Source organism: Tubulanus polymorphus, chromosome 1 (assembly GCF_964204645.1).
Source record: "Tubulanus polymorphus chromosome 1, tnTubPoly1.2, whole genome shotgun sequence".
In the NCBI taxonomy this organism is placed as follows: domain Eukaryota; kingdom Metazoa; phylum Nemertea; class Palaeonemertea; order Tubulaniformes; family Tubulanidae; genus Tubulanus; species Tubulanus polymorphus.
Genome location: NC_134025.1, coordinates 29,191,726 through 29,216,318, shown reverse-complemented (window position 1 = coordinate 29,216,318; position 24,593 = coordinate 29,191,726). Strand labels below are relative to the sequence as shown.

At 37.1% G+C, this 24,593-nt stretch overlaps 2 protein-coding genes across 8 annotated transcripts; both read right to left on the bottom strand.

The window, feature by feature from the left end:
• Positions 1 to 140: 140 nt before the first annotated feature.
• On the bottom strand, positions 141 to 20,567 carry LOC141900429 (1-phosphatidylinositol 3-phosphate 5-kinase-like). 7 transcript variants are annotated; one of them, XM_074787326.1, is made up of 46 exons: positions 20,424 to 20,567; positions 19,823 to 19,915; positions 19,462 to 19,610; positions 19,061 to 19,250; positions 18,181 to 18,382; positions 17,950 to 18,088; positions 17,443 to 17,600; positions 16,725 to 16,836; positions 16,293 to 16,401; positions 15,728 to 15,892; positions 15,291 to 15,344; positions 14,741 to 14,864; positions 14,480 to 14,660; positions 14,115 to 14,294; positions 13,815 to 13,955; positions 13,368 to 13,494; positions 13,196 to 13,290; positions 11,583 to 12,572; positions 10,561 to 10,737; positions 10,370 to 10,470; positions 10,089 to 10,160; positions 9,829 to 10,000; positions 9,446 to 9,624; positions 8,908 to 9,021; positions 8,721 to 8,829; positions 8,488 to 8,638; positions 8,326 to 8,413; positions 8,169 to 8,250; positions 7,940 to 8,087; positions 7,703 to 7,789; positions 6,854 to 7,063; positions 6,293 to 6,325; positions 5,779 to 5,871; positions 4,227 to 4,371; positions 4,055 to 4,153; positions 3,671 to 3,840; positions 3,399 to 3,581; positions 3,252 to 3,320; positions 3,075 to 3,171; positions 2,709 to 2,788; positions 2,530 to 2,633; positions 2,326 to 2,454; positions 2,135 to 2,231; positions 1,602 to 1,763; positions 1,132 to 1,206; positions 141 to 1,042 (listed from the first exon to the last, which is right to left on the bottom strand). In XM_074787326.1, exons 1-46 carry the CDS (start codon positions 20,551 to 20,553, stop codon positions 921 to 923), a joined length of 6,687 nt encoding a protein of 2,228 aa, XP_074643427.1. In that variant the 5' UTR covers positions 20,554 to 20,567; the 3' UTR covers positions 141 to 920. The 7 variants fall into 7 exon arrangements, with proteins under 7 accessions (XP_074643427.1, XP_074643432.1, XP_074643443.1 ...); XM_074787331.1 differs by having other exon boundaries at positions 19,823 to 19,903; XM_074787342.1 differs by lacking the exon at positions 6,293 to 6,325.
• An 872-nt stretch (positions 20,568 to 21,439) lies between these two features.
• On the bottom strand, positions 21,440 to 23,748 carry LOC141910580 (hydroxyacyl-coenzyme A dehydrogenase, mitochondrial-like). Its single transcript, XM_074801275.1, has 8 exons — positions 23,578 to 23,748; positions 23,262 to 23,390; positions 23,009 to 23,166; positions 22,392 to 22,518; positions 22,128 to 22,217; positions 21,935 to 22,007; positions 21,712 to 21,837; positions 21,440 to 21,622 (listed from the first exon to the last, which is right to left on the bottom strand). The coding sequence occupies exons 1-8, from the start codon at positions 23,692 to 23,694 to the stop codon at positions 21,498 to 21,500; spliced, it is 945 nt and encodes a 314-aa protein (XP_074657376.1). The 5' UTR covers positions 23,695 to 23,748; the 3' UTR covers positions 21,440 to 21,497.
• Positions 23,749 to 24,593: the final 845 nt, after the last annotated feature.

The window sequence follows — 24,593 nt, the reverse complement described above, 5'->3', positions numbered from 1 at the left end:
TACTGATGCAGGGGTTCGTGCCGTGGCTGAGTGTAGCGATGCCATCAGGTTCGAGTCCCTGCAGAGGGAGGATGATGTATTTCAGGCCATAAATGAATAACACTGTCAGTCTACAGCAACACATACATTTTTTACACATAGTTCGATCTTTGATCTTTATTTCATATTCGATTGCATATACACAACAAATCATCCACAGACATTGACGCGGTGACATAACGTGATCTGTTTTATCTTACGTTTTTGATTTAAAAATAGAAAATAATTTGCCGAATTTATGACAGTGGACAGTGAGATTTCGATACTTCTAGCATTCATTATGAGCAGATAAACGAACGGCGTGACCTAGCTTAAAAAATTTACTGAAAAAACTAAATCACAAATAGCACTCAAATGAATTAGAAATCCGTGTTGACCCGTGCTGCCCACATTGTTCTTTGAATTCAATATGGGTTTATGTAGACCCATGTTACATGAATACGCCACGAGCAGTGAACTATAAACCTTGGAGTATTATCAGCCTAATTACATCAAGGATTAACCGGATTACTGAGAGCAGCAAAAATTATTTGGCACATTTGACCGGGATATCTTATCTATTCATTTCGACAGGTCTTCTGTAAATGAGTTCCATTACTAGCTGACAAGGGATAACAATTATATTGCGTACTACAATGAAAGGCAGTAAATGGAATGCAGTGAGTGAGATGGAATGTACAAGCAGTAACACCTCCCTGCGTTCAGCGATCAATTCTAATTATCAGATGTGTTATGAGAGAATTTTCTAGTATATTGATGTATTTCCTGACAAGCAGTGCACACTATAATAGTATTCATGCAGGTTTTTCTCTAAACTAGAAGTGTTTATTATACTCTGATTGCACATGAAAACGTTGTATTCCTTTATCTTGTAAGAAATTCTAACTGTCGACGTTGTATCCAAGTCCGCTCCAACGATCGGGCACCAGTAAGAAATAGCGTTCCATTGCTTCGAGAAATCGATTACGGTACAATTCCGGTGAAACAACCGTCGGCATTTTACCTGAATGAAGAACATTTGAAGAACCTTATCATCAATAGTGTCATCAAATACAACAAACTCTGATCATATTAACGAAAGTGGTATTTTACCTTGTCCTCCTAAAATACCAGTTGATTTGACGACCATCTCCAGTTTCTTGTCCCATGTAAATGTCCGTATATAGTCTGCAAATATACACTTGGGTATAAATTGACATGTATAATAAGTTAGGGGTGTACTTACGAAAATGCAAAGTGAATCCAAATCTAAAAAGTTTGAGGAGTGTCAAATTTGCAGGTTTTCACGACCTGTCATGACTAGCAGGGCAAATTCAATAGGAAGGCAGGGGCTTAACCCCCGGATCTAGATCTGTCCCTGCAAGCACAGGGGTACCAAAATGTTCATGGAAGTGGGCCTTATACAACCTAAAATGCCATAAGATTCCCAGGCCATTTCAGCAGTATAAAACGTTATACTTGAGGCCTTCAGAGCAGAGCCGAACTATGAAGCCTGATTTGAAAGGATTTGAAATCAACCCATGTATGAAGTACCACAAATTCACACATTTCATCGCACTTACCGATGATACCAACTACGAGTTCTTTATTGACTTCATCCAATCCGACGAGCAGCGAGTAATCCATGACAAAATGACTAGACAGAAAATGAGTATCACTCGTTATCGCCAGAGTAAGCACAGTTTTCGAATGTGGACGAATATACAAAGGATTGTCAACAGTCACTGAAATCGAAATGCAAAAAACGATACATTAAGAATTCCAAGAATAAAGAACGTTTCCGCAAACGTCGAGAATAATTAACCCTTTCAGTGCTGACTGATTAATACCCTATAGTGCTGGAGATTATTTGAAAATTTTTAAAAATTCCACCCTAGTGTGTTGAATAACGGGAATACCACTATAGTGCCTCTACACCCTGGCGCGATGTATCGTTAGTTACTAATATTTCACTATGTTTGACAGGTGCTGCCATTTTTCAAGAGAAACTAATTACTAATTACATCAGTACACCACAGTGCGGTGTACTAGCAAAATCTATCACTGATTTATACACTGCACTGCGGTGTAGACGCACTGAAAGGGTTAAACTTACGCTTAAGAAGATTTTCATCTAATAGCACCAATTCCTCTTCTCGTTTTCCAGCTGTATTTACAAGTCGGTTTCTCATCGAACCTTTTAAATCAAATACCTACAAAAACGATGTTAAAAAGAAATCGCTTAGAATTTAGATACAGTCTTTTACGCATGTATAGTTAGGAGTAAACGATGAATTTTACACTTACTTGAGAGACTTTACGTCCATAGAAAAGATTTTCAATCACAAGTAAGTCTTGTTTGGAAGCCGAAGCCGTTTGTGAATTTCTGTAACCAACTCTATAGACTCCCAATATTTTCGCTAGAACAGTCGGTTGCTGAAAAATATGATATGTTATCATTTCCACGATACTGATTTTTGTGTTTTCGCAAAACAGTGCACTCAAACCTACCTGATCGCTGTAGGCTTTTGTTATGTATTGAAAATAGTGGGGAGCAAATTCAACGAATGATTGCATCTCTAGGCGTGACATTTGTTTCAGAACGAATCGATTATCTAAAAATCAAACAGTATTTGAGAATAAATTCAGTAAACTCCTATATGTGATATTTTGCTATTCCTTATTACTACCTTTCGTTTTGCAGAAAGCAGAACCAGATTTTCCACCTCTGGCCATCCAGTGTATACATCTTGAAAGTGAGCGAATATACCTAGAAACAAAGGAACCTTTTCTTTTCACGCGCCTCCTCAGATTTAACTGATATAGCATCCTTCCTCGGCATAGCAGACTGCCAGGGCACAAAACCCTACCTGATTAGCATGCACATGCACACTCAGGCTTAATCAGGCAGGGATTCGAGCTGTGGCAGAGTCTCGCAATGCCACCAAGTTCAAATTCCTGCCGAAAGGGATGCGATATAGTTGCTGTGACCATGTGCCCATTTTCGAATTGATTAATGAATTTCTTCGAGTGAGACTGATTCAAATTTCCTTTACCTTTCCTCACCATATGGAAATACAAGTTTTCTTAACTGCCTAAACTGTTCAGCATAATAGACACGACAGAAAAACTTGGAGATATTATCACAGAACTCTGGAATGACAGCAGGCTGAGTATGAGCGCATACGAATGAAAAATACACCTGTACTGCAATTATTCATCATCATACTTACGAACTTCAACGTGTGAACTAGGTCCTTTGTTTCTATCCATATCACTGTAAAACATGAAATCGGGCTCATCTGAAAAATATAAATCCATTAATGATTATTCAATTCATCACAAACACAAAATTCTCTAATCATAATGAATCTATTCACCGGTATTGTCATCTAGTTCGACGCTATCTCTGTCTAATTTTTTTATATATTTCACAGTATCCGCTGGTTCAGAGGGCGTCGGTTTTCCTGAAGTTGTTCTTACGGGACTTTGTTCTCGATCTTTAGTCGTGCTGTTCACGCGGAAAAACGACAGGACAGCTGTGGTTTTTTTCATTTGCGAAGCTGCAAAAGATAAGCATGAGATAATATCAAATATATACGGAACGTACTCTGTGAAACAGACCTTAAAACAAACTGCTTCGAATACGTACGGGCATTTTCATTAATTTCTGAGTCTGTAGCTCGTCGACTAACCGCTGGACTATTACCTCCTCTTCTACTCAGAGCTGGACTATTTGTACCCGAATCAGAAGCGCTTTTACTACAACTACTGTATAGATTCTGTTTGAGTTCTTGAAGCGCAACTTCGTATTCATGTGAACTGAAATCATATCATAAAACGCAGTAAGGATTTTGGCACTGTAATGATTCTGACGTTTCGACTCAAATCTATTAGCACTTTTTCAAAAAGAAAAAATGGCTCGAAGGTCTGAGCTGAAATGTCGAAATCCTTATAGTTTTTTTCCGAGTCAGACAGTGATTTGTCTATGAAAAATCAACCAGAGATATATTTCACTGTTCTTGAAAATGAGTACCTGAGAGCAAAAGCAATTATCGAACTAGGTTCTTGGTCATATACAACAATTGGAAGACTTCTTCTGCCACCAGGAATCAGATGATGCTCCTCCGGACCGCTGCAAGTAGAATATCAGCGTACAATATCTGAATGTGGAGGCACTAGATTTACCTCAGGATCAGAAGACTTACAAAGGCGGTTGTAGAAGTTTGTATGAAGCACCAGTCAAGAAATTGGAAAAAAGCTGTTTCATCGAAGGTACTCTTTTTTCTGACCGCATCAGATGACCATCCGTTTCATCAGTACTTTGAGCTTGTGGATGAGATACCTGAGTTACTGTAGAGAAAACCTTCGGTGTCAACATGAAACATGAAAATCAATCGTTTTCTAATGAATAACGTTCATCTTCTCAAATGCACTATTATCTTTGTAATAACTACCAGTAACACATTAACGGTGCATGTAGATAGATGATTGTTGTGAAGTTAGTGGATAGAATTGTATTCACAGAATGAATTCTTAGCACAGAATAGGCTCAACTAAAATATACTAAGCATCGGCAATAAGCAGTGAAAATCAGGTATCTGTGTACTTCAAACATGGCCATTTCTCGCAATGGATTTCTTTTGTTATCCATTGGTAATGAAGCCTTTCTACTAATTACAGATAGTAAGAGTATATATCATAAAAGTATATAATTCTTCAAACAAAGCCGAATGTGAAAGATGCTTTTCTCGGTTTTTAATGAATCAAGCAACTTACAGGTACCGTTCCACATAGTTGAATGCCACCAAGGATATACTGAGGAGATATTTAAACATATCATTTAAATCTAGGCCTACTGGCGATCATAAAAAAAAATATTTACTTCACAAATATATAGCTGAATCAATAGATTCGATATCATATCATCATAAAAAATATATTTCTTTGAAGGAAAAAAGCAGATTTCACCATCCCAAAAGTCAATTATGATTTAATCTAGAAATGTGAAATTGGTGATAATATAAAGGAACTTGAAACGAAGAAATGTTAAAAAGTGATTCATCCAATCATGATACATGTGATTACTTACAAAAACCTGAGTAACAAAAGAATTAGAAAGGATTATTTGAAATGATGTTAATTGCAAAGATGAAGACTGGTATATTAGCATCAGGTTCAAGAATGAGTGTTAACTGAAACAAAGACACGAAACTTAATAAACAAAATACATGAGAGCACAAGTTGATGTTAATAGGAGAACAGAAGCATGAAATCCACATTAATGATATAAGGAAAAAAATGCTTAAGCCCCTGATAATGTAGGCCTACTGAAAGACTTCATGCTTCAATTCCACCTCGTCCAACATCAACTTCTGACCATTAGAAATACTAATGATAGTGGACAAGATAAATGAAGGAAGAACTGAGACACACATACAGGGCTGCCGACCTATGGAAAGGGATGAAATATTTCGAACATATTTCATTGAAATATGAAAGATAACAGTCAGATTAATCATTAAGCAATGGGGGTAATACCTTTTACACTTCTGTATATCAAATCAATATTTCATAGGCCAAAAACGTAATAACTAAAATCATTAACAGTTCGGAGGCAGCTCTGGTTGTAACAATAATGATAAACATTGCGAATATTATAATACATGTATCGAATAATATTATATAAAGATACATATAAATGAATATTATAGTTATATAAGGGGTTGATGAGTACATCTACGTGAATGATACACATACATTGATAGTTGGAATTCTTCTTCAATCCTGGAACGACGATATGACGCTTTTGATCTGAGTCGGAATTCACATCAACTTCACCGGCATTACGCTCTGTTTGAAATTATATATGGCACAGACGAAATAAGCGATAATAGAATAATATAAATGAATGAAGCAAAATTTTCAACTTAATCCCGACTCAAAACTGTAAAACAGCGAATATGATTTTCGCTTGGAAATTATAAGCAGTAAAACAGCAAAAAATATGACCAATTTTTTCCACTTTGGATAGATAAATAATCCAATCTCATCGTATATTTACAAAATAATAACTGGTATTCATAACATGAAAAATGAACCATATTTTCATATAGACTCCACTGGTATAGGTAAGTACTCTCATATCAATATTATATGATATAAATATAAATTATTATGGTTATTTGTTATGAAGCAGAAACTCCACAAACCGTATAATTAAATAAAACCAGATTAAATAGCGAGATAAAGGTTTTTTATCATCGAAGCTTACCGAGAGCCATTGAATAACGTCTATTTATAAATCCTGTTAATTAACGGCATTTCAACAGTAAATCAACAATTCATTCATGAAACAACATTGTCATTACAAGTTTTATAACTCAGAGTTTTGTAACTCTGTGCTTAGTCTTCCAAATCTAGTAAAAGTAAAAATCATTGCAAGTCCTGTTTTGTAACATGTAAAATTACTTCATCATCAGAAAATATTTTATCGTCATCATTTATGTAGTTATCACCTAGCATAGCTAAAAGATCGCAACTGCTTGAAAATGGGTGGGTAGGTCGCAACATGTGTGACTAGTCTCAGTATGTCGGTTGTGACGATGAGACGAAACAGAAAGTAGCACATGTCCGACTCATAGTGATTAGCATCGTAGGTGAAAAGGTGATTGCGACGCGATCATTGCTGGTAGTCGCAAAGTCATCAGGCCGACTAACACCCTGCTTTAATGACGCATCCCTCGAGATAATTCCTGTCTCTATTCTAAGAAAAATCAACCCCTGCCGATGATGATGATGATGATGTAAAAGAACTGGCTGTAAAAGAACTCACCGATAATGAAATCATCCTCCTGTTTGAATGATGAAGACGTGTGATGATGAATATCGGGTTCAGTTCCGCGTCGACTGCACACGATATAACTATCCTGTTCTAATGATGCAGCCGCTGATGGAGGGAATAATCCCGATTCACTGATACCAGGAGTTACTCCGTATATGTAATTCTCCTTGCTATAGGAACTCATTCCAGAACTTGTCGTTTCTAGGATATAAAACAAGAAAATGTAATAAAATCTATTTGTTCGGAAAAAGAATTTTGGAACTAAAACTGATGCGGTGTTATTCCGTGAAAAAGCTTGATAAATAGTGGTATAAATTGTGAATTTAATTGAGATTGTTCGAATATGGATAATTTCTTCTAACACCCGGGGCCAGTTTTTTTTGCTCAAACCCGGAGCTTACCAGGTGAATCTACTGATTCTAACAATCAAAAGACAAAATGGCCTCAGGAACCATCCAGTTCAACAGTTTTGGGTTGTATTGAACTATTTATAGAGACAAATTTAGATCATTTCCAATTACAATTATTGTAACCCTTGAGTCTAACTCGGAACTGTGGAGCAGTTGCGGGAATCTGTGGTGTAGTTATCTTTATACTTATTCACACTTGATCTACTGATAGTGGGTTTTAAAAAAAAGAGGGTAAGAATAAGACAAGTAGCCAATCAGCATATCCGTGGAAGTATTGTCCACTGCGTTCACATTGATTCAGCAAAAACGTTACAGTTCAGAGACAATCAATCAGTATGATTATATTATATGTACGGTATACAAAGCGCCAACATGCCAGCAATAAGCAAGATGTGAGAGAGAGAGGTGGAATCATGAGGAATATTCCTACCGGTACTGGTTTGCACGTCTTGCATTGCCTCGTGAAGGTCTCGTTCAATTCGAGCAGCGGTTAATTGTTCCATAGTTTGTAATAACGCTAGTAAAACAACGTGAATTAGTAGTGACTGTTTCAAAATAACGTTTACCCGCAAAGTGTTAAAGGAATTATTTTGTGATGCTATTTCTACGTCGATTTTAAGTTTCATTCCGTATCAGCTCTGCGATACTGTGTTCTCATGTGTTATACCTTTGTCCTCAGCTTCGTGGTCTTCTTTTTCATCCTCATCAATACTATTATCTATTTCATCAGAAACTTGAAGGCTCTTAGTGTTACTAGATTGATTAACATCCATACTGCCTTCATCTTCAGAACGGGGAGGTGTAAGTTCTGATATCTATATTGGATATACGAATGACACTACATGTATAGCTCAAGTGGTTAAAACCTCTCTGAATTGTAAATACAACATACATACACTGTCCGGTGTGCTACTTTCTTTGTATCCTTTTGAACGATTCTTTAAAATCTTCTTTTGATGATCCAGAAACTCGGATATCCTGAAAAATTAACTCATGTTATACGGCCGTTCTGCAGAGCTAGAAGCAAGTCATTACGTTTCGAAAGAAGCTTACTTCAAGTTCCAACTATCAGCTGCTTCAGCGATCATACGCTTCAACTCAACAATTGCATCAGTTATTTGGAAAAGCAATTCGTGTACATCTACGGTAAAACAATCATCATTTCATTAATACAAATTCATGGAAAGGAATTAAAAGACAAGTTAGCAATCTAACCTTTACATGTAGTTGGTTCTTCGATAACAAAACTTGTACTACTGACGACACTATTTTTTCTAGAAAGCGCTTCATCATCTTGCGGCAATGATGGTGATGTTAACAGTAGTTGTAATTTTTCTATATGTTCACGGAACAAAACTCGCTCTTCCTAAAATAGTTGAGAATGAAATTTATCTATTATTTATCTACCTGTTAGAAACGTGTTTCCATGAGACTAGACGATTGTATACCTTCAGTTTAGCTAGAAACACTGCCAGCGATTGATCTTCCAGTTCGGTTTGTATATCAGCCTTAAGTTTGTACAGATGCTCCATGATAGTACTATAAACACTATGACCTCTGAAATAAGTAATAAAGTATTGCATAAATATATGAACTATTCATTATTTAGATATCATATAAGGTAGGCGTACATACTTCACAGCTAAAGCTTTGGTTTCTTCAAACGCGTGGTTAGGAAGACGAGTTTCTTCATTGATTGTCAGAATTAAAGGAGGTAATGCAATCTCTTTTAATACGATCGTTGTGTATCTGAATAGAAGATTTTTAAACGAGTGTTTGATCCACTAAATCCCGAATCTGACGAACAGCATGGCCACTTTCTGCCCATATACAAATCCCCTTCCGTTCTCCCTGATTTTTCCGTGTGATTACAAAAAATTCCCCGAGTGAATCAGAGAAATTTCTGGGTTCAGAATGTTACAATCACGTAACGATAAAGAAACACGTGGCCAATAGCATTATCCAAATTCCCTGAGTTTTCCAGGCTTTCTAGGTCAGTGGCCACCCTGTCAAACTGACTAGATCAGCATTACACTGGTGTGTGAACTATTCTAGCAACAATCCAAATTGAAAGACCCTGCGGACCACTTTAAATGCCGACTACCAGGGTAAACCACTTCCCTATACTTCATTTAGTCTAGGCGCTGAATCCCGGCAGGAGAGAACTACTTACTTAAACGCGGCCACAATTTGCTTAAAACCGAAATACTGATAGTGATCGTGATGCAAGGAATGCGCGCATGTATCAACATGTGACCGACGAGTGTACGCACTTCCATGAAAACGTAATTCTAAATATTTAGCAAACGAAAGCGCCCACGTTTCACCAGACATCGGTACCGGCGGTGTTATCTAAAAATCAATACATCTCGTCTTAATATCATATGTTTTAATTGTTCGCGATTACGAACTCAAACGTTACGATTTCTCAGATATAATGAAACCAAAACTAACGCTTGCACAATAAAAATGAATGATCAATTTTAACGATGAAATAATCAGAATTGCTCGCGTTTATACAAGAATAAAATCTCGTCAACCTGAACGAAATCGGACCTTTTTACATTTTCGACACCAGTTCCACATGACGATATGATTCGGATATCCGAGTGCTGATGATTCGACTTTTCTCAGAATGATTTGTATGCAGCCATTTTCGTGGGCGAATCTACGGATATGATCTACCATCGGAGTGTCGCATATTTCACTCGGACACGAGTACGATTCTCTGAAATACAAAACATACCGACATTGAAAACGAAAAGATGAAAATACAAACAAATATAAGTAAGTTTACACGGATGTACGTAACTTACCTAAAACAGAATCGCTCTAGAAAATTACCCAAAGTGAAGTCGATTCGACCATAATAGTCCATACTCAAAACCCTACAAAACGGCATAATCGATTATTCATTAAGTATGTTATCAAGATTTTGTAGATTTTCAAACCACCATTTATATGCAATTATAGCCATTATGTAAATAGGGGGAAGTGTCCAATTTATGCTCCCCACCATTGCATTTTATGAATGATCCCTAATATATTATATTAAGATTGATGAGTAAAATGCTGCTGCGCGGGAACACTCACTTACCATGGATTTATACACGGATTCGGATAATTATTTGAAATATACGAATAACTACTGAACAAGACAGCCAAACGTTGGTGACGATAAATATCTAGGCAATCGATCTGAAAAATAGTTAAATTCCACCGAAAAATTCATAAATCATATCAAACGATGATGACTATTGGCTCATATGAGTACAATGTGTTACTTACGTGTTGAGACCAGTTGTCAGAACTGCCATTAACACATTTAGAAGCTGATTGTCCCTCAGTGCTATCTCTACTAGAACGACTCTCTCTAGAAATAGTTCGGTTTAACTTCTCTTGAACTTCTTTGCAGGATAAGGGATGTATTTGTCCCCCACGTGCTCGGAAATCGGCTAACATCGCCTTCAATTAAACAATCTTACCAGTTATACAAGGAAAGATAACTCAAATATTTGAGATAGTTGAATATCCAAAAATATTGATAAAATAACAAACGGTTTCATTTTTATCTAATATCATGATGTATATGAACTTATATTCAGTCCAACGTTTTCAGGTTCTCAAAATAAATCTGTACTGATATTTTACCTACATTACATACAATTTACTGGTGGTGCTGGGTTTGATAACACAGTCTATATTCATCGATATTCCCTCAGCAGGGATGCGATGCCACCAGGTTTGAATTCCTGCTGAGGGGAGATGAGCAACCCGACTACGGTACCTGCATTTTGGAGTAATTTCAACCACTTAATAGATGATTTAAATGAAGATGAACTAAAAACCATTTTTATTTTGAGAGTATTTTGATCATTTTGGGAGTAATTAAGCTCTTAACCCTTTCAGTGCGTCTGTGATAGATTTTGCTAGTACACCGCACTGCGGTGTATTGATGTAATTAGTAATTATCTCTCTTGAAGAATTGCAGCACCTGTCAAACATAGTGAAATACTAGTAACTAACAATACACCGCACGGCAGTGTAGACGCACTATAGTGGTATTCCCGTTATTCAACACACTCAGATGAAAATTTTTTAAATTTTCAAATTATCTCCAGCAATTTAGGGTATTAATTAGTCAGCGCTGAAAGTTAAAAGAGTAGAAACTATGCTCAAATGGTAGTTACATAAACCTGTTTATATATATTTATTTACATACATCGAGATATGAGAACAAACGAAACTGTTCATTATTTTATGGATATTAAAGAAATAAAGCGAATCATCGGAGGTGAATAGATTCATACCTTGTTTGTCGGATGATCAATCGGAGCAGTCATCATACACGACACAAACGGATGTGTGTCTTTCTTTTCAACGCGTGGTGAACACTTCGTACTGTTGTCCGAGTCATGATTATAGTTTTTCGTTTTGAACGAATTTGCGTCGAATAACGCCGACGAGTAGAGAATATCGGGAAAGTATTTACGTAGCTCGCAACTGGCTCCGGAGACGGTTTGCAGATAGGGGATGTCGTATTTGATATACGGAGAAATAGACAACAACGTGTCGCCTAAAGCCTTCTTAAACTTCAACGAATCGTTCGTCACTTGCTCTTGAACTTTCAGTCCGAATTTACTCAGAAATATTGATTCGTCGTGCGATTTCTGATAATTATGAAGCGGATCGGAAAAGTCAGTGATTTCCGCCGACGAACTCAAACCCTTCGGACTTTGATTGAGCTCCGGCGTCGAGCAGTGAGGTACGGTTAATCTATCGTCGGACTCCGGAATCGGGCTTTGATTAGAATCGTTCGAAATATCGGTCACCACGTCGATCGTGTCGCGGCGAATATTCTCGATGTCGTCGTCTTCGCTTTTTTGAACGTTTGAAACGACTTCGGTCATTCGACGTATGTCGTCGTGCGTGACGCGTTTCCAACGTTCGTCGTCGTCGTCGTTCGACGCGAGCGGAATATTTTCCTCGAAGATCACGTCTTCGCTTTTCATCGCGTCGTACGCGTGCTCCATTTCCTCCGATAACGTCGACAACGGGTCGTTCTCCGCCGCGGAATCGGTCCGGTTCTCGACGAGTTTACCGACGAACGATTCGTCGCGATTCGACGATGAATCGATGGGATTCGTAGGGGAATCTTCGGAAGAATCGTCGAAGCAATCGATGTTAAGTACGAGTTCAGTCGGGTGCGGTGGAGGCATACCGTGTTCATCCATTATAAATGATGTCTCCAGTTTCGAGTGATAAGCTACGTATACCATGAAATGAAGAATCTTTTTCACCTACAGAAAGATATTTAATGGATATTTTTTTCAGTAGATTGTCCAACGCTAAATGATTTCAGATATTAAGATGAGAGGTGGATCCAGACTGTAACACGTGTAGTATTAACTACGGTCGATATACCCATTGCAGTTTCTAATCGATCACAAAATGTTTTTCCACGAGAGATAGTTCTGGTAGACTGATATTAACCCTTTCAGTGCGTCTACACCGCAGTGCAGTGTATAAATCAGTGATAGATTTGCTTGTACACCGCACTATGGTGTATTGATGTCCCTCTTGAAAAATGGCAGCACCTGTCAAACATAGTGAGATATTAGTAACTAACGATACATCGCACCACAGTGTAGACGCACTATAGTCGTATTCCCGTTATTCAACACACTAGGGTGGAATTTTTCAAAATGTTCAAATTATCTCCAGCACTATAGGGTAGTAATTAGTCCGCACTGAAAGGGTTAATCTCAGAAACATATACCCCAGAAAGCTCCGATAAGAATGTGTCAGTTTTAATGAATGCAGCATAAAATTAGATCTTATTCCTGGAAAAGTGCACTTTTCTGTTGGTCAGAAGTCTCTCGAGGATCCATCCTTCATGACAATTCCATCTCAAAATTCCTACCTTACTCAATTCAGACTGACTACCTCCTCGTAACGTGACAGTGCAACCTAAATGATTGGCACAACCATCAAAAAACATCAACGTTTTTGAGAGGCCTAAAAATATGAAACACAAATTTAAAGACATTACACCGAAGACGATCAGTTCACTGGTTTACGTAATGAAATTTTACCATTGGGTAACGTGAACTGTTGACTGTAGAATTTGTGACAGATTCCGAGTCGTGGTTTACTCACTAGACCATCAATAGATGGCACTATATCGGCGAGAGTAAACCTGGCAACTCTTTGCATAACGGTCTACAATATATAATCAAAAAAACCATTGATGAAACACTCCAAGTCCATATTAAAACAATGATGTAATACCACAGTTAAAATGAAAAATTCAGTAGAAAATGTTTCCATGAGTTAGAAGTTTATTTCGACTTAATACTAAAGGAATACTATACTGATCATAGTTTTCCTGATGATGACTATTAGGATATAGTCGAAACGTTGAACTGAACTACTGGCACTAGGAAACCTTTCAAACTATAGAATTTTACACTGAGAGTCATTACATAGATCGAGTATAATAGCTGCAGCATGTGCTTTAAAAGTAAAGGAACGATACTTACGGGCTTAACATTCAAAACTAACGTTATTCCGGCGTGAAGAATAAAATCCTGCGCCAAACGCGAAACTGTTTTCTCGACCAGTAAAATATCGGGTTTCAACGCTGCGATCTTAGCGACACAGTTCTTCAAATATTCGTGTTCCTTTTAATAAACATAGCACAGTTTGACAACATGAAAATATCATTAAACCAAAGATTCCATAGGTTTTCACTGACTTGAGCGCTAAAAGAGCTTAAATTCCCTGACTTTCAACCATTTATCACAGACAGTGAGAACCCTGATATATACAATTCAATGTACCTGCAATATCTGTGGGTCCAGAGATGACAATTTTCCTTCGACTCTTTGATATTCTATCGCGGATTGTAATAGTAAAATCTTCGGCGAGGCGATATTCTGAGCCATCTTTTTGTGAGCGACTGTTTTCGTGCAGACCACACCAAATACAATATTTGAATTGACTCTCTGTCCGCCGGCGATCTAAAAATAAAATGAGATAAAATCGAATCAATATAGAAAGTAAATTCTGCCATTCGGTAGTTTATTCGGTTTTCTGCTATATCCTATCCTATGCTTAACAAAATTTCGGATTAAATTTTTCATTTTTCATGCTGGATTTTCGTTTATCCTCACAGCACTAGAATTTTTCAGAACGGTTATTCTACCTTTTTAACTTGAACATATTGCCGGATGTCCATGTCATCACCGTCGGTTTTCACATCAGGACTGACGAATTCACAAACTCTACGTACGATCTGCAGTATCAAATCTGTCCACGATAACGCTAATCCTTGGCTCGCTAACAGTTGTTTAGTGAGCATCGACATATGATCGAAATGTGCTTTTCTATAAAAAAAAAAAAGACTAATCGTAGATGACTGCGTTGATGTTGTACCGTTATTTCAATTAGACGGAGTAAAACCTACCCCAAACGATCGTAAGCTAATCGATCAGCGCTGTCTTCGTGGTGATGCTCAGAATGAACCGCTTTCCACCAATCAGGAATCGTTTCATAATTCAACTGATCTCTTCGACTGGGTATCAAAGCATCTAAAGTCGACAGAAATATTTCAACGGTACTAATATAAAAGTGATAACTTCAATAATCAGATATCGTTTACCGCTAATTTTAACTACCGATTTACCCGAAGCTGCTATTCTATTACACATACAAGAGGCCATTCTTTGAGATGAGGTGCTACTATTACATAGTACTTAGTATTACACAGTACTTAGTATTACACAGTACTTAGTATTACACAGTACTTAGTATTACACAGTACTTAGTATTACACAGTACTAAGACTTCCTTCACCATTCACTTATTACTTAAGAGCTCATTAATTACTCGAGTGTAAATAGTACAATTGATTATGAGTTGAATGTAGATTATGTAATGATAGTGATAACGTAGATGACACGAGGAGGATGCAGGAGCTAAGACAACTAAACTGCTACAGAATTACAGTGAAATACCTGAAACAAACTCATCGCTAATCGCTACTTCCGCATCAGCAGCAGCAGCAGCACCTACAAATATAACTTTCACCAGTACCATACGAAATACATATTCACCACTATTTCACCGGATATTATTCTTATAAACGGTTATAGGACTATGAAAATTATTCATTAATTAGATTTGTTAAAGTTGCAAAAATTTCATGAGTTAAACTTCAGAAAGAATTAGAATGAACAATACGATGAGAAAGAAAGTTATCATCAAATTTCGAATTCATTAAATAGACATTTAACACATAAAGCATCAAGTTTGGTAATAAAGGGTTTGATGGACAATGTGCACAAAATGTCGAGTGTTAAGATTATATCAAATCGTATCAAATATGTGGATATAATAAGATGTGAAATTGTGCATAATCTGTATCTAAACTTATTAGACTACGGTATTTTACCTCTATCTGATGACGTGGATAGATGTCGATTCTGTTTCGTACGCACAGGCTGTTGATTCGAAATTAAGTTATTAACGTAAGCCATTGAACCGGATTCGCTGTGAGCTGGTGCTAATTCATCATCTATTTTAACTTCGTATTCAATACTGTCATCATATGAACTATCTGAAATCAGTTTATTACGTGGTTAGTATTGAGCTGATTAACTCAAGAGTTCTCAAAACGCTAGAATTCTCGAGGAACTGTATTCATTCATTAGTTTGACACAGTGGACACTGAATACAAAGCATTTTGTATGGCCCAAAAAAATATCGAAATTCAGCTTTATTTAGGTTCAATATAGCGCTATCTGTCACACAGTTCAACACATTACTTGACAAAGCAAATGACATTATAAGGCTTGATAGAACATTGGCACGAAATATTGACCAACTCTTATTGAAGAGCAGTAGATGTTTAAACAGGGATGGCTGGTATTGAGAGGGGCGGAAGCAAAACCTCTTTAAAAACTATTATGGAGAACACAGCAACCCGAGAACATTTAATCACACTACGTAGAACTGACCATCACTACTATCACCAGCCACCGATATTTCTCGAATCCAAACTGGTTCTGAATCTTCCTCTATTATACTCGGGTCGATTGATATCGCTTCAGCCGGACTTTCACATAACTATTCATTAAAACAATCGGTATAACTTGTAATACATCGTAATTTGCATACGCTTTACACGAATCATGTTACTGTTTCAGGCACCGCAATCGTTTTAAACAAATCTAAAGATTGAAATTTTTAAAAGAAATTTTCATCAATTTATCAATTTTATAACTGTTTTTAACTTGCAACTTAATACGTAATCTGTTTTTTCAAATTCTAATAGCGCTTTACAGTAAATTTTGATCAAAGTACTTTAAATTATCTACAATAATGACGATGTCCGCGAGCGTATTTTCGCAGAAATGAAGATTATGAAGCGTTAGTTTCGCGTAAGTTACCTCTCCCAGTTGGTATAAGCTGTATTCATCTTCAAATATATGATCTCTTGAACTGATCGATCCGAGCAATTTGGCATCTAATAACGCTTGACCGATAGCAACAGCTTGTACTCTATAGTGACAGTGTGAAACAAGCTTATCAGATGACTCATCTTATGAAATTATAAACTGATACATCAAATTCATGATATATCAAATCGCGTTCAGTAACATTTGCATCAAATTTATACACAGTCAAACCCACTTAATCCCAGAGGCGGATCCAGAGCTTATATTGAGGGGTAGCACCCGACAAGGGCAATAATTATTATGAAGAGGCACTACCCACGCGTAACGAAAGGGGGGTCTGTTGGCCCTCCCCTACGAAAATTTCTAAAAGATAAACCCCTGCAGATGAGATTTCCAAGGATTTGAGCTTGTTTCAACCAAATAAAGATATATATAGGAGCCTTTCGACGTCCTCAGGTGGTACCGGGAATGATTAACGGGCCAACTGAAAATGTAGAGGGTAGCACGTGCCCCAGGTGCTACCCCTTAGATCCGCGCCTGAATCCAGACGAATCGAATCAGAATTTCGTTGATATCACAACGACCCAATTAAACAAAAATGTATGTAAATATGATGAAAATAAGATTTCTCAAAAATGGGATGAATTTCATCGGCCGCAAACGATCCGAATTAAGCGAGAACATTTACTGTAGTTGATCAAAGTTATACCTGGTAGCGACTTTATCCTTGTCGATTAACCAATCAACGAGCTCTCGACCGAACAAACAATTGTTGTAAGTTCTCAATCTGAATCGATGCGTTTGCATTAGTAAACCCTCATCACGGTTTTGTAACTGGACGTAGATCTCTTTCAACTGTTGAGAATCCTTTAGAGAAAGTAATCAGTTTCAGTCAGCGGATCGCTACTACTTCATTCTTCATATAGGTATCCATCGGCGGTCTACAACCCTCTCAACGGGGACCTTTCACCCCCAGACATTACTCCATACATCAGCAGTCTTTCAATATTCGACCGAATTGAACTACAGATATGGAGGTTTGATGTTTCAAAGATCCATCAAGCATGCTGCTAATAATAATTCTTCCATAATAATCAGACACCAGACCATGATATATTTATCAGCAGTCTTGGTGAATGTCTGAAGGGGTGATTTAGGGCAGCAAAATGACACCTGCATAACAAACAGTGCCAACGATAATTAGTAAGAACTTTACCTGAATCAACATTTTTCGTTCGTAGTTTATGGAAACCATCGTCGGATATTCGTGTTGCGGAGTCATCCCGAACGGAGTCAGAGTCCTCAAATTCGTAAAACTTGTGTTTTCAGTCAAACCAGTTAAACTTCCCGATCTACTGTTGAATACGAGAAACAAGACGAACAATTTATAATCACGTGATCATATTCCGATCGGTTGAACCCTATTCCTGATATATCCTAACTGCACCTTTGAAATTGGCCTTCATCGCTATGTCTAAACTTTCTCGGTGTCCATTTTCCAAATTCTTGATAAATAGGGGTTGTATCACAGTCGATATTAGTTAAAAACTTCATATCTTCCCTGAGTGCCTGTAAATCACCGGCTGCATCCGTCTGTTGAGTATAACTCAATACTACTTTACAACAGTAAGTACAAACCCGCAATTCACCTACAAAATTCATCAATTATCATTTTTTAAGCATGGTATGTAAATATATGTACATACACATGTTTGTATCCATATCATGCTTTTTGCTGATTTCTTTCTTGTTATTTCTCTACATTTTTTTGTCCTTTTTAATTTCTCATTCATCAAGGGCCCCAAGCCACCGGAACACAGGCATTGGCTTGCTGGGGTCTTTTATTGTGCCAAAATTTCCAAAAACATATCATGCATATTTTCAATAGAAATTCATTCAATCGTTTGTGTTGTAATCTAATATCTAAAACTCTGACCCAGCTACCTATCGAGCGGCTGATGCAGAACGTTGTGCAATATTCTGGTCTAGGCCTCCTGGACAGTGCCCTTCCAAAATTACATTAGCTTTCCAAACATAGAACATTTTCAACTGAACCCAAAAATTAGCAAAGCTGAAAGCCTTTGTAAAGCACAAATTACTGTTCTGAGTTAAGCTTGTTTTGTAAAGAAATTGTCCTCTGTTTTTTGGTATCTGATTATGGCATTCGTTCAAAATTCCCTGTTCCGAAGTTAATCGATTAAAAACTGAAATCCAATCAACCGGTAATAATTTGGCCAATTTAATTATTACTGGTGTAAAAACTATGAATTGTGAACATCTGTCGATGTATTGATTAATGATAACATGTTTGCTGCACCATTGCTTACCGGTGTAGCCGAATATATGTCCGGGAACTTCTTGATTACAGCATCGACTACAGAATATTTGTCCACATATTCGACAATGATGACGCCTTCGAAATGTCGTAAACTTGTCACTGCATTCAAAACATTCTTTACAATTATCATCCGGCATCCAGTACTGTTTAAAATCACTATCTTTATACGCTTGTAACCTCTGAAAACAATTCAGTTATTGAAAGAACATTATTGCCGTTTCAGGATTAAATCAACTGAGGGTCTAGTTCCATGGTCATTAATGAAGTTTTGCTATCAAGTTGAAATAAGATAATTTCCAATACATGTATATTCAATATTTCAATTCTTTTATTGTAGAGTCAAATTTCATCAGTGAACGATGGAACTTGGTCCGGTGTTACAAGTCTTACCTCCCCCTTACGATTGTCTAAGATATTCCGAAGTCTCGTTAAAACGGAAGAAAAATTCCTGGTCTGAGGAATGATATCATCGCTACTAGAAATAGATACATCTTCCGATTCGACAGTGCGATCAGCATTATTCCCTTCACTTTCTAGACCTGATGAAAGATAATAAAGGTTCCAATAAGGCAGTGGAAAAATACCATTTTTCAAGAACTTTCGACATCATTAATTTAATTGTCCCGTTTTTAAGATAATCTGCATTCAAATTGATGGGTATTCAACATTTTGAGGGTCTAAGATTAGAAGTTTCATCAGACTGTCTGGTTTCACCCATGGAAGTCTGAACCAATCAAACAAATGAACAAACCTTTTAAAGCAGAAGCTGGAGAGGATTGATTAGATGATAAAGATTCCTCAGTTTCATTATCGGCATCGCTTTGTGATCCAACTGAAAGTGAAACTATAAACTTCATTGACTTAACATATATAGACTACGTATCATCAAGATAGATTAATTTTTCTCTTCAATAATACAGCACACTTCACAGTGCGGATCTTCTGGGACCAATAAATTATCATAAACTTAGATTATTGAGCTTATTGCCTTTCATCAAACTCTACTAATGACTTTTATTGCCTTCAAACTAGCCACGGGTTTACTTAGTTTTCAGGGTTCCATTTTGATGGTATCCTGGTATCCTGAGGATTTTTTATTGGGATTATAATAATTGAAATAAAACTGGACTCTGAAACAGGATATGAAACATTTCTGATATTTTCAATTTAATTCCTTCCTGTGCTTTCAGAGCCTATAGAATTCAAAGACAAACTGGGATACCCAACTTTGATGAGGGACACTGACAACGGGGGTTCTTGTAACCCAAGAAGATACTTGAAAATTTTATGAAGGGAGCCTTGCAAAGAGAGGGGTAGGTTATCATGACTCTCATAGGCTTATTTTTCATTACCTTTTTCACGTTTGAAAAATCTTGAAAAGAAACCGCTGGGTTTTACATCCGACGTCAACGGAGCAAATTCGGTCAATTTCCTCAAGTCACGTTCATTCTTTATTACCGGTGAACTCTGCTGCAATGCCATCGTCTTTCAATATCCATCAACTACAATTGAATGCATCATAGAAGCAATGATGTTTCACACTCACAGACCTATCCAGGATCCTATGATTAAAGATTTGTTCAGGAAAATTTAAGGTCATTGCAGGTGGATGGTTTTAGGAGACACTGATTTTAGTTTAGTTAAGCTTTTATAATCGGATGGGCTTATACCAATGTGGTTTGTGAAAATATCCGATCGTGAAACTAAACCAGACATTTTACTGGGGGTGTCTGAATAAAACTGAAAGTCGTGAGTCGGCGGTGTGGAGTACTGTGTACTAAAAAAGGCCTGCAACCTTAAACGTCTAAAGAAAATCTTATGGCCCAAATAATGCAGAACTCTTGCTTTTCTCAGGTGGTTTGCACGAATCCCCTCCCCCTGGCTACGCCCCTGTATTGTATTTAAGAGAGAGAGGAGGTACCTCGACATTATTTCATGAATTTTGACAATCTGTAAACTACTTCTTGAAACTGCGCAGTGCCGCCGCTGCGTGACCCGTGCTCGCAGTAGGCAGTGTGGATAAAGCGAAAATCTGTCGGATCTACTGAAACGTCGTCAGCACAGCATTCGTGGCACACTGGTATCGTACAGTCCAATAATATTCACGAATCAGTCGTAGATCACAATATCCGAGAGAAAACGAAAGAGTAACATCTCACGATAGATGAATTAAAGGCTAAAAGTTTATTCAAAAGACTAGAAATATATCAGTTGGTAATTACCTCCAAGCTTAAATCCAATGTTCATCTTTACTGCCTTAAATTCCAAAAAGCGCTGGTCACCAATTCCTGACAAACATTGAATCTATGTAGCCTTAGATTAACCAGAAGAACAAAGCAAATTTCGAGTTGAACTCAACTTATTTTATTTGTAATAAATATTGAGTATGAATAATTAATACAGTGTCAAAGCTAATTCATTTGAATCTATTTTTTGTTGTACTTGTAGAAGCCTTCACCAGACTTTCGACCAAGTTTTCCCTCTTCAACCATCTTGTTGAGTAATGGACTGGGATTGAACAAAGGGTTATCAGGATTTCGAGTGTGCCAACCTAAAAATAATGAAGCGCATATAATGTATCGTTTGATAGATACTTTTATAATGGAGTTTATAAATAATTTATGAATGGTTTTCACTTGCCATCCTTGTCATCATAAATGAATTTCATAGTATCCAATCCTACTACATCAATCAGTTCGAATGGACCCATTGGATATCCACAACCTAACTTCATAGCTGTATCGATATCTTTGAAATCTGCATCACCTAAAATGATATCACAAATATGTTGTTTATTTCATTTCCTCAACAGTAAAGAAAGCCTTTCGACATCATAATACAATGGTAAACTAAAGCACTTTACCTCTCTCATACATCCTAACAGCTTCATATAAATACGGAACTAGCAGTCTATTCACAACGAACCCACTTGTATCCTATAAATGGGTAAAATCATAGAGCTTTAATAATCTCAATCACATCAGACTGATCTGATCTGGTTTATCTAGCATGGGGGCTAGCATGTGTCTAGCCAGGTTCAAATAATAATCGCATACCTTACATGAAACCACAGTTTTGCCCAATTTTTTCGAGAATGCTTTCAATTTGTTAAATGTTGTATCGTTTGTCTCATTAATTCTGACGAGCTAAAAATAAACAAATCAAAGAAAAATACATCACTTTTTCTGGTACGAAACCCCGGGCCCATGTGCATGAAAAGTTTAATTCTCAACACAATTAAATTTCTTGATTAATTCGGTTTGTCTTTTTAGGAGTTAATCCCTTTTGTGATATTGAGCCTGCAAGCGAATTAGTGCTACCTCGACTAGTTTCATCACGGGAACAGGATTAAAAAAATGAAGTCCACCGAACTGATCTAATCGTTTTGTTGCTGCTGCGATATCACTGATCGGTATTGATGAAGAATTACTCACGAATACCGCATTTCTGAAGAAATAAATAATTTGGCTGGATTAATCAACAAAACAAATGACGATTCTTCCTTTGATTTTCTTAAACAAACGATTGATTTAGAATAATTATAAAACTAGACCCCTAACTAGAATGAATTGAGACCAATGATCTTCGTACAAATGAGATGACAATTCGAGTTAGACAATGGAATTTATTTCACATTCCGTCGCAAAAGTTCTAACATGTGTGTTTGAGTTCAGCGACTTGAAAGCATTCGAGTTTCAAACAGTCTACTCTCATGTGGATGAGGATGTTATTAATTATGATTGTACGAAGCCCTTCCTACGGAAAAACTTCACCATCAATAAACTGAGAATATTGTTTTTCTATCGACTATACTCATTCAACTGATGAAGCTTCTATTCATTAGTAGCGAAAGCTCATGCGTCAAATAAATAGTTAACCTATATAGTACTACTCGTCTCGTTACTCATCAATAAACTGATAATTTCAAGGAACATACTTCGGAGCTACGGCATCAATTGTGCTGAATAAAGACTTCTTCAAAGCTAGATTCTCTGAAACTGCTTCTATCACTAAATCAGTGTTCGCAACGGCTTGTTCTATATCTGTGCTGGTTTTCACTCGGTTCATTGTGTCATCAACGTACTTCTTACCAGCCTAAAAATATTGACAACAAGAAACTAATGAATTAAGTGTTACATTTATCTTTTCTTAATACGGGTACTCGTGAGGGATGGATCGATTAGACTTACCTGTTCATCACTTTGAAACTTCTTTTTTGCTACTCTTGTCAGACTTTTAGAGATGATGTTTGTTGAGTTAATCAGTAAATCAGCATCTTTATCAACGACTGTAACATTGTGTTCAGTAGCGGCTGCCACCTACAAGTTTAAAAACAACAAGAGTTAGATCAGTCCTCGAAGAGTGGTCGATATAGTGCTTGAATAATGTAGATTAAAAGAATAGGTTCAACTGAAAAAAGAGAACCCAGTTCCCTGCAGACGCTACATGATATGCAATAAAATTGACTTTTGATTGAGTTGATTGATTCTCAAAAGTTTGCCTTACTTGAGCAATTCCAGAACCCATCAATCCTCCACCGAGAATCGTCACATTTTTAATCACATCGCATTTTGTTGCCGATGAGGCAAAAGTCCTGGCAGGAATCTTAAGTAGTGACATCATTGTAGAAAAAGAGGCGTTTGCAGATTTTTGGGTCGGTCAAAGTTTTAAGACAAAGTTGTTAGTCTCAGCAAATGGAGATGTAATAATTTCGGAAGGAATGTAAGATTTTGCCTGGACTAAACGAAAAATGAAGCTTACGAACAAAACATGCGGAGATTACTTATGAATTGTTCGAGAACAAATATAATGTTATAAAGAGTCTATTTATAGTAGAAAATAGCTATTAAGATTGAGCGCAGGCACAGGGAAGCGAGTAATAATGGCAGCGGCAACTACGAACTGTTTTATCCACTTAAAAATTGTCCGTCACTGGTGTTGTAGAAGAATTTCATATCTTAAAACCCCAAATATATGAGAAGTAACATTAAGGATGGCGAGAGATATTATCTGTAAGAAGTGCCGTGCTTTATTTGCCCTGCTGTATTTATAAAATCTAAAAAAGCCATCGATTAGTTGTGTCGCCTCCTACCGCCGAGCCCGAGAGTACCGGTAGGCCTACTCGACTCATCAGATCAGTCGCGTAGCCTTTTTGGAACTATTCAAGCAAGGGCAGTTCATTATTCCAAAAAGTTAAACCAAAACCAGAACATCAGCAATATTCGAGACAACTCAAGAAATACTTCTTGTTTTTGTACGGTAGTCGGTAATTCTAAAACAGCAAAAAAGGGGATCCTTTCCAACATCTATCATCGTACCCTGCATCACCGAACTTCAAACCCGAGACCTAACATACACGCCCGATAATAGTACCAAAACCACTGACCAGTCTAGACTAGACTGAGATCTGATTGGAAGTTTGCCTTTGGATTAGTGACCACCACCAGCACTTAATATGGTGTGACCAGTCAGGTTTGGAGGCCTGTTCAACAGGGGCCGCCTACCATTTTCTAATAAACAAG

Excerpts from the sequence above, each read along its gene's own strand:
- LOC141900429 (XM_074787326.1), bottom strand. The coding sequence starts at position 20,553 with ATGGCATTGCAGCAGAGTTCACCGGTAATAAAGAATGAACGTGACTTG. Across the intron at positions 10,471-10,560 it reads CTGACAACTGGTCTCAACAC|ATCGATTGCCTAGATATTTA; the intron begins GTAAGTAACACA and ends ACTATTTTTCAG. Across the intron at positions 8,414-8,487 it reads AGAACCAACTACATGTAAAG|ATGTACACGAATTGCTTTTC; the intron begins GTTAGATTGCTA and ends GTTTTACCGTAG.
- LOC141910580 (XM_074801275.1), bottom strand. The coding sequence starts at position 23,694 with ATGATGTCACTACTTAAGATTCCTGCCAGGACTTTTGCCTCATCGGCA. Across the intron at positions 23,391-23,577 it reads TGGGTTCTGGAATTGCTCAA|GTGGCAGCCGCTACTGAACA; the intron begins GTAAGGCAAACT and ends TTAAACTTGTAG. Across the intron at positions 23,167-23,261 it reads AGTTTCAAAGTGATGAACAG|GCTGGTAAGAAGTACGTTGA; the intron begins GTAAGTCTAATC and ends CAATATTTTTAG.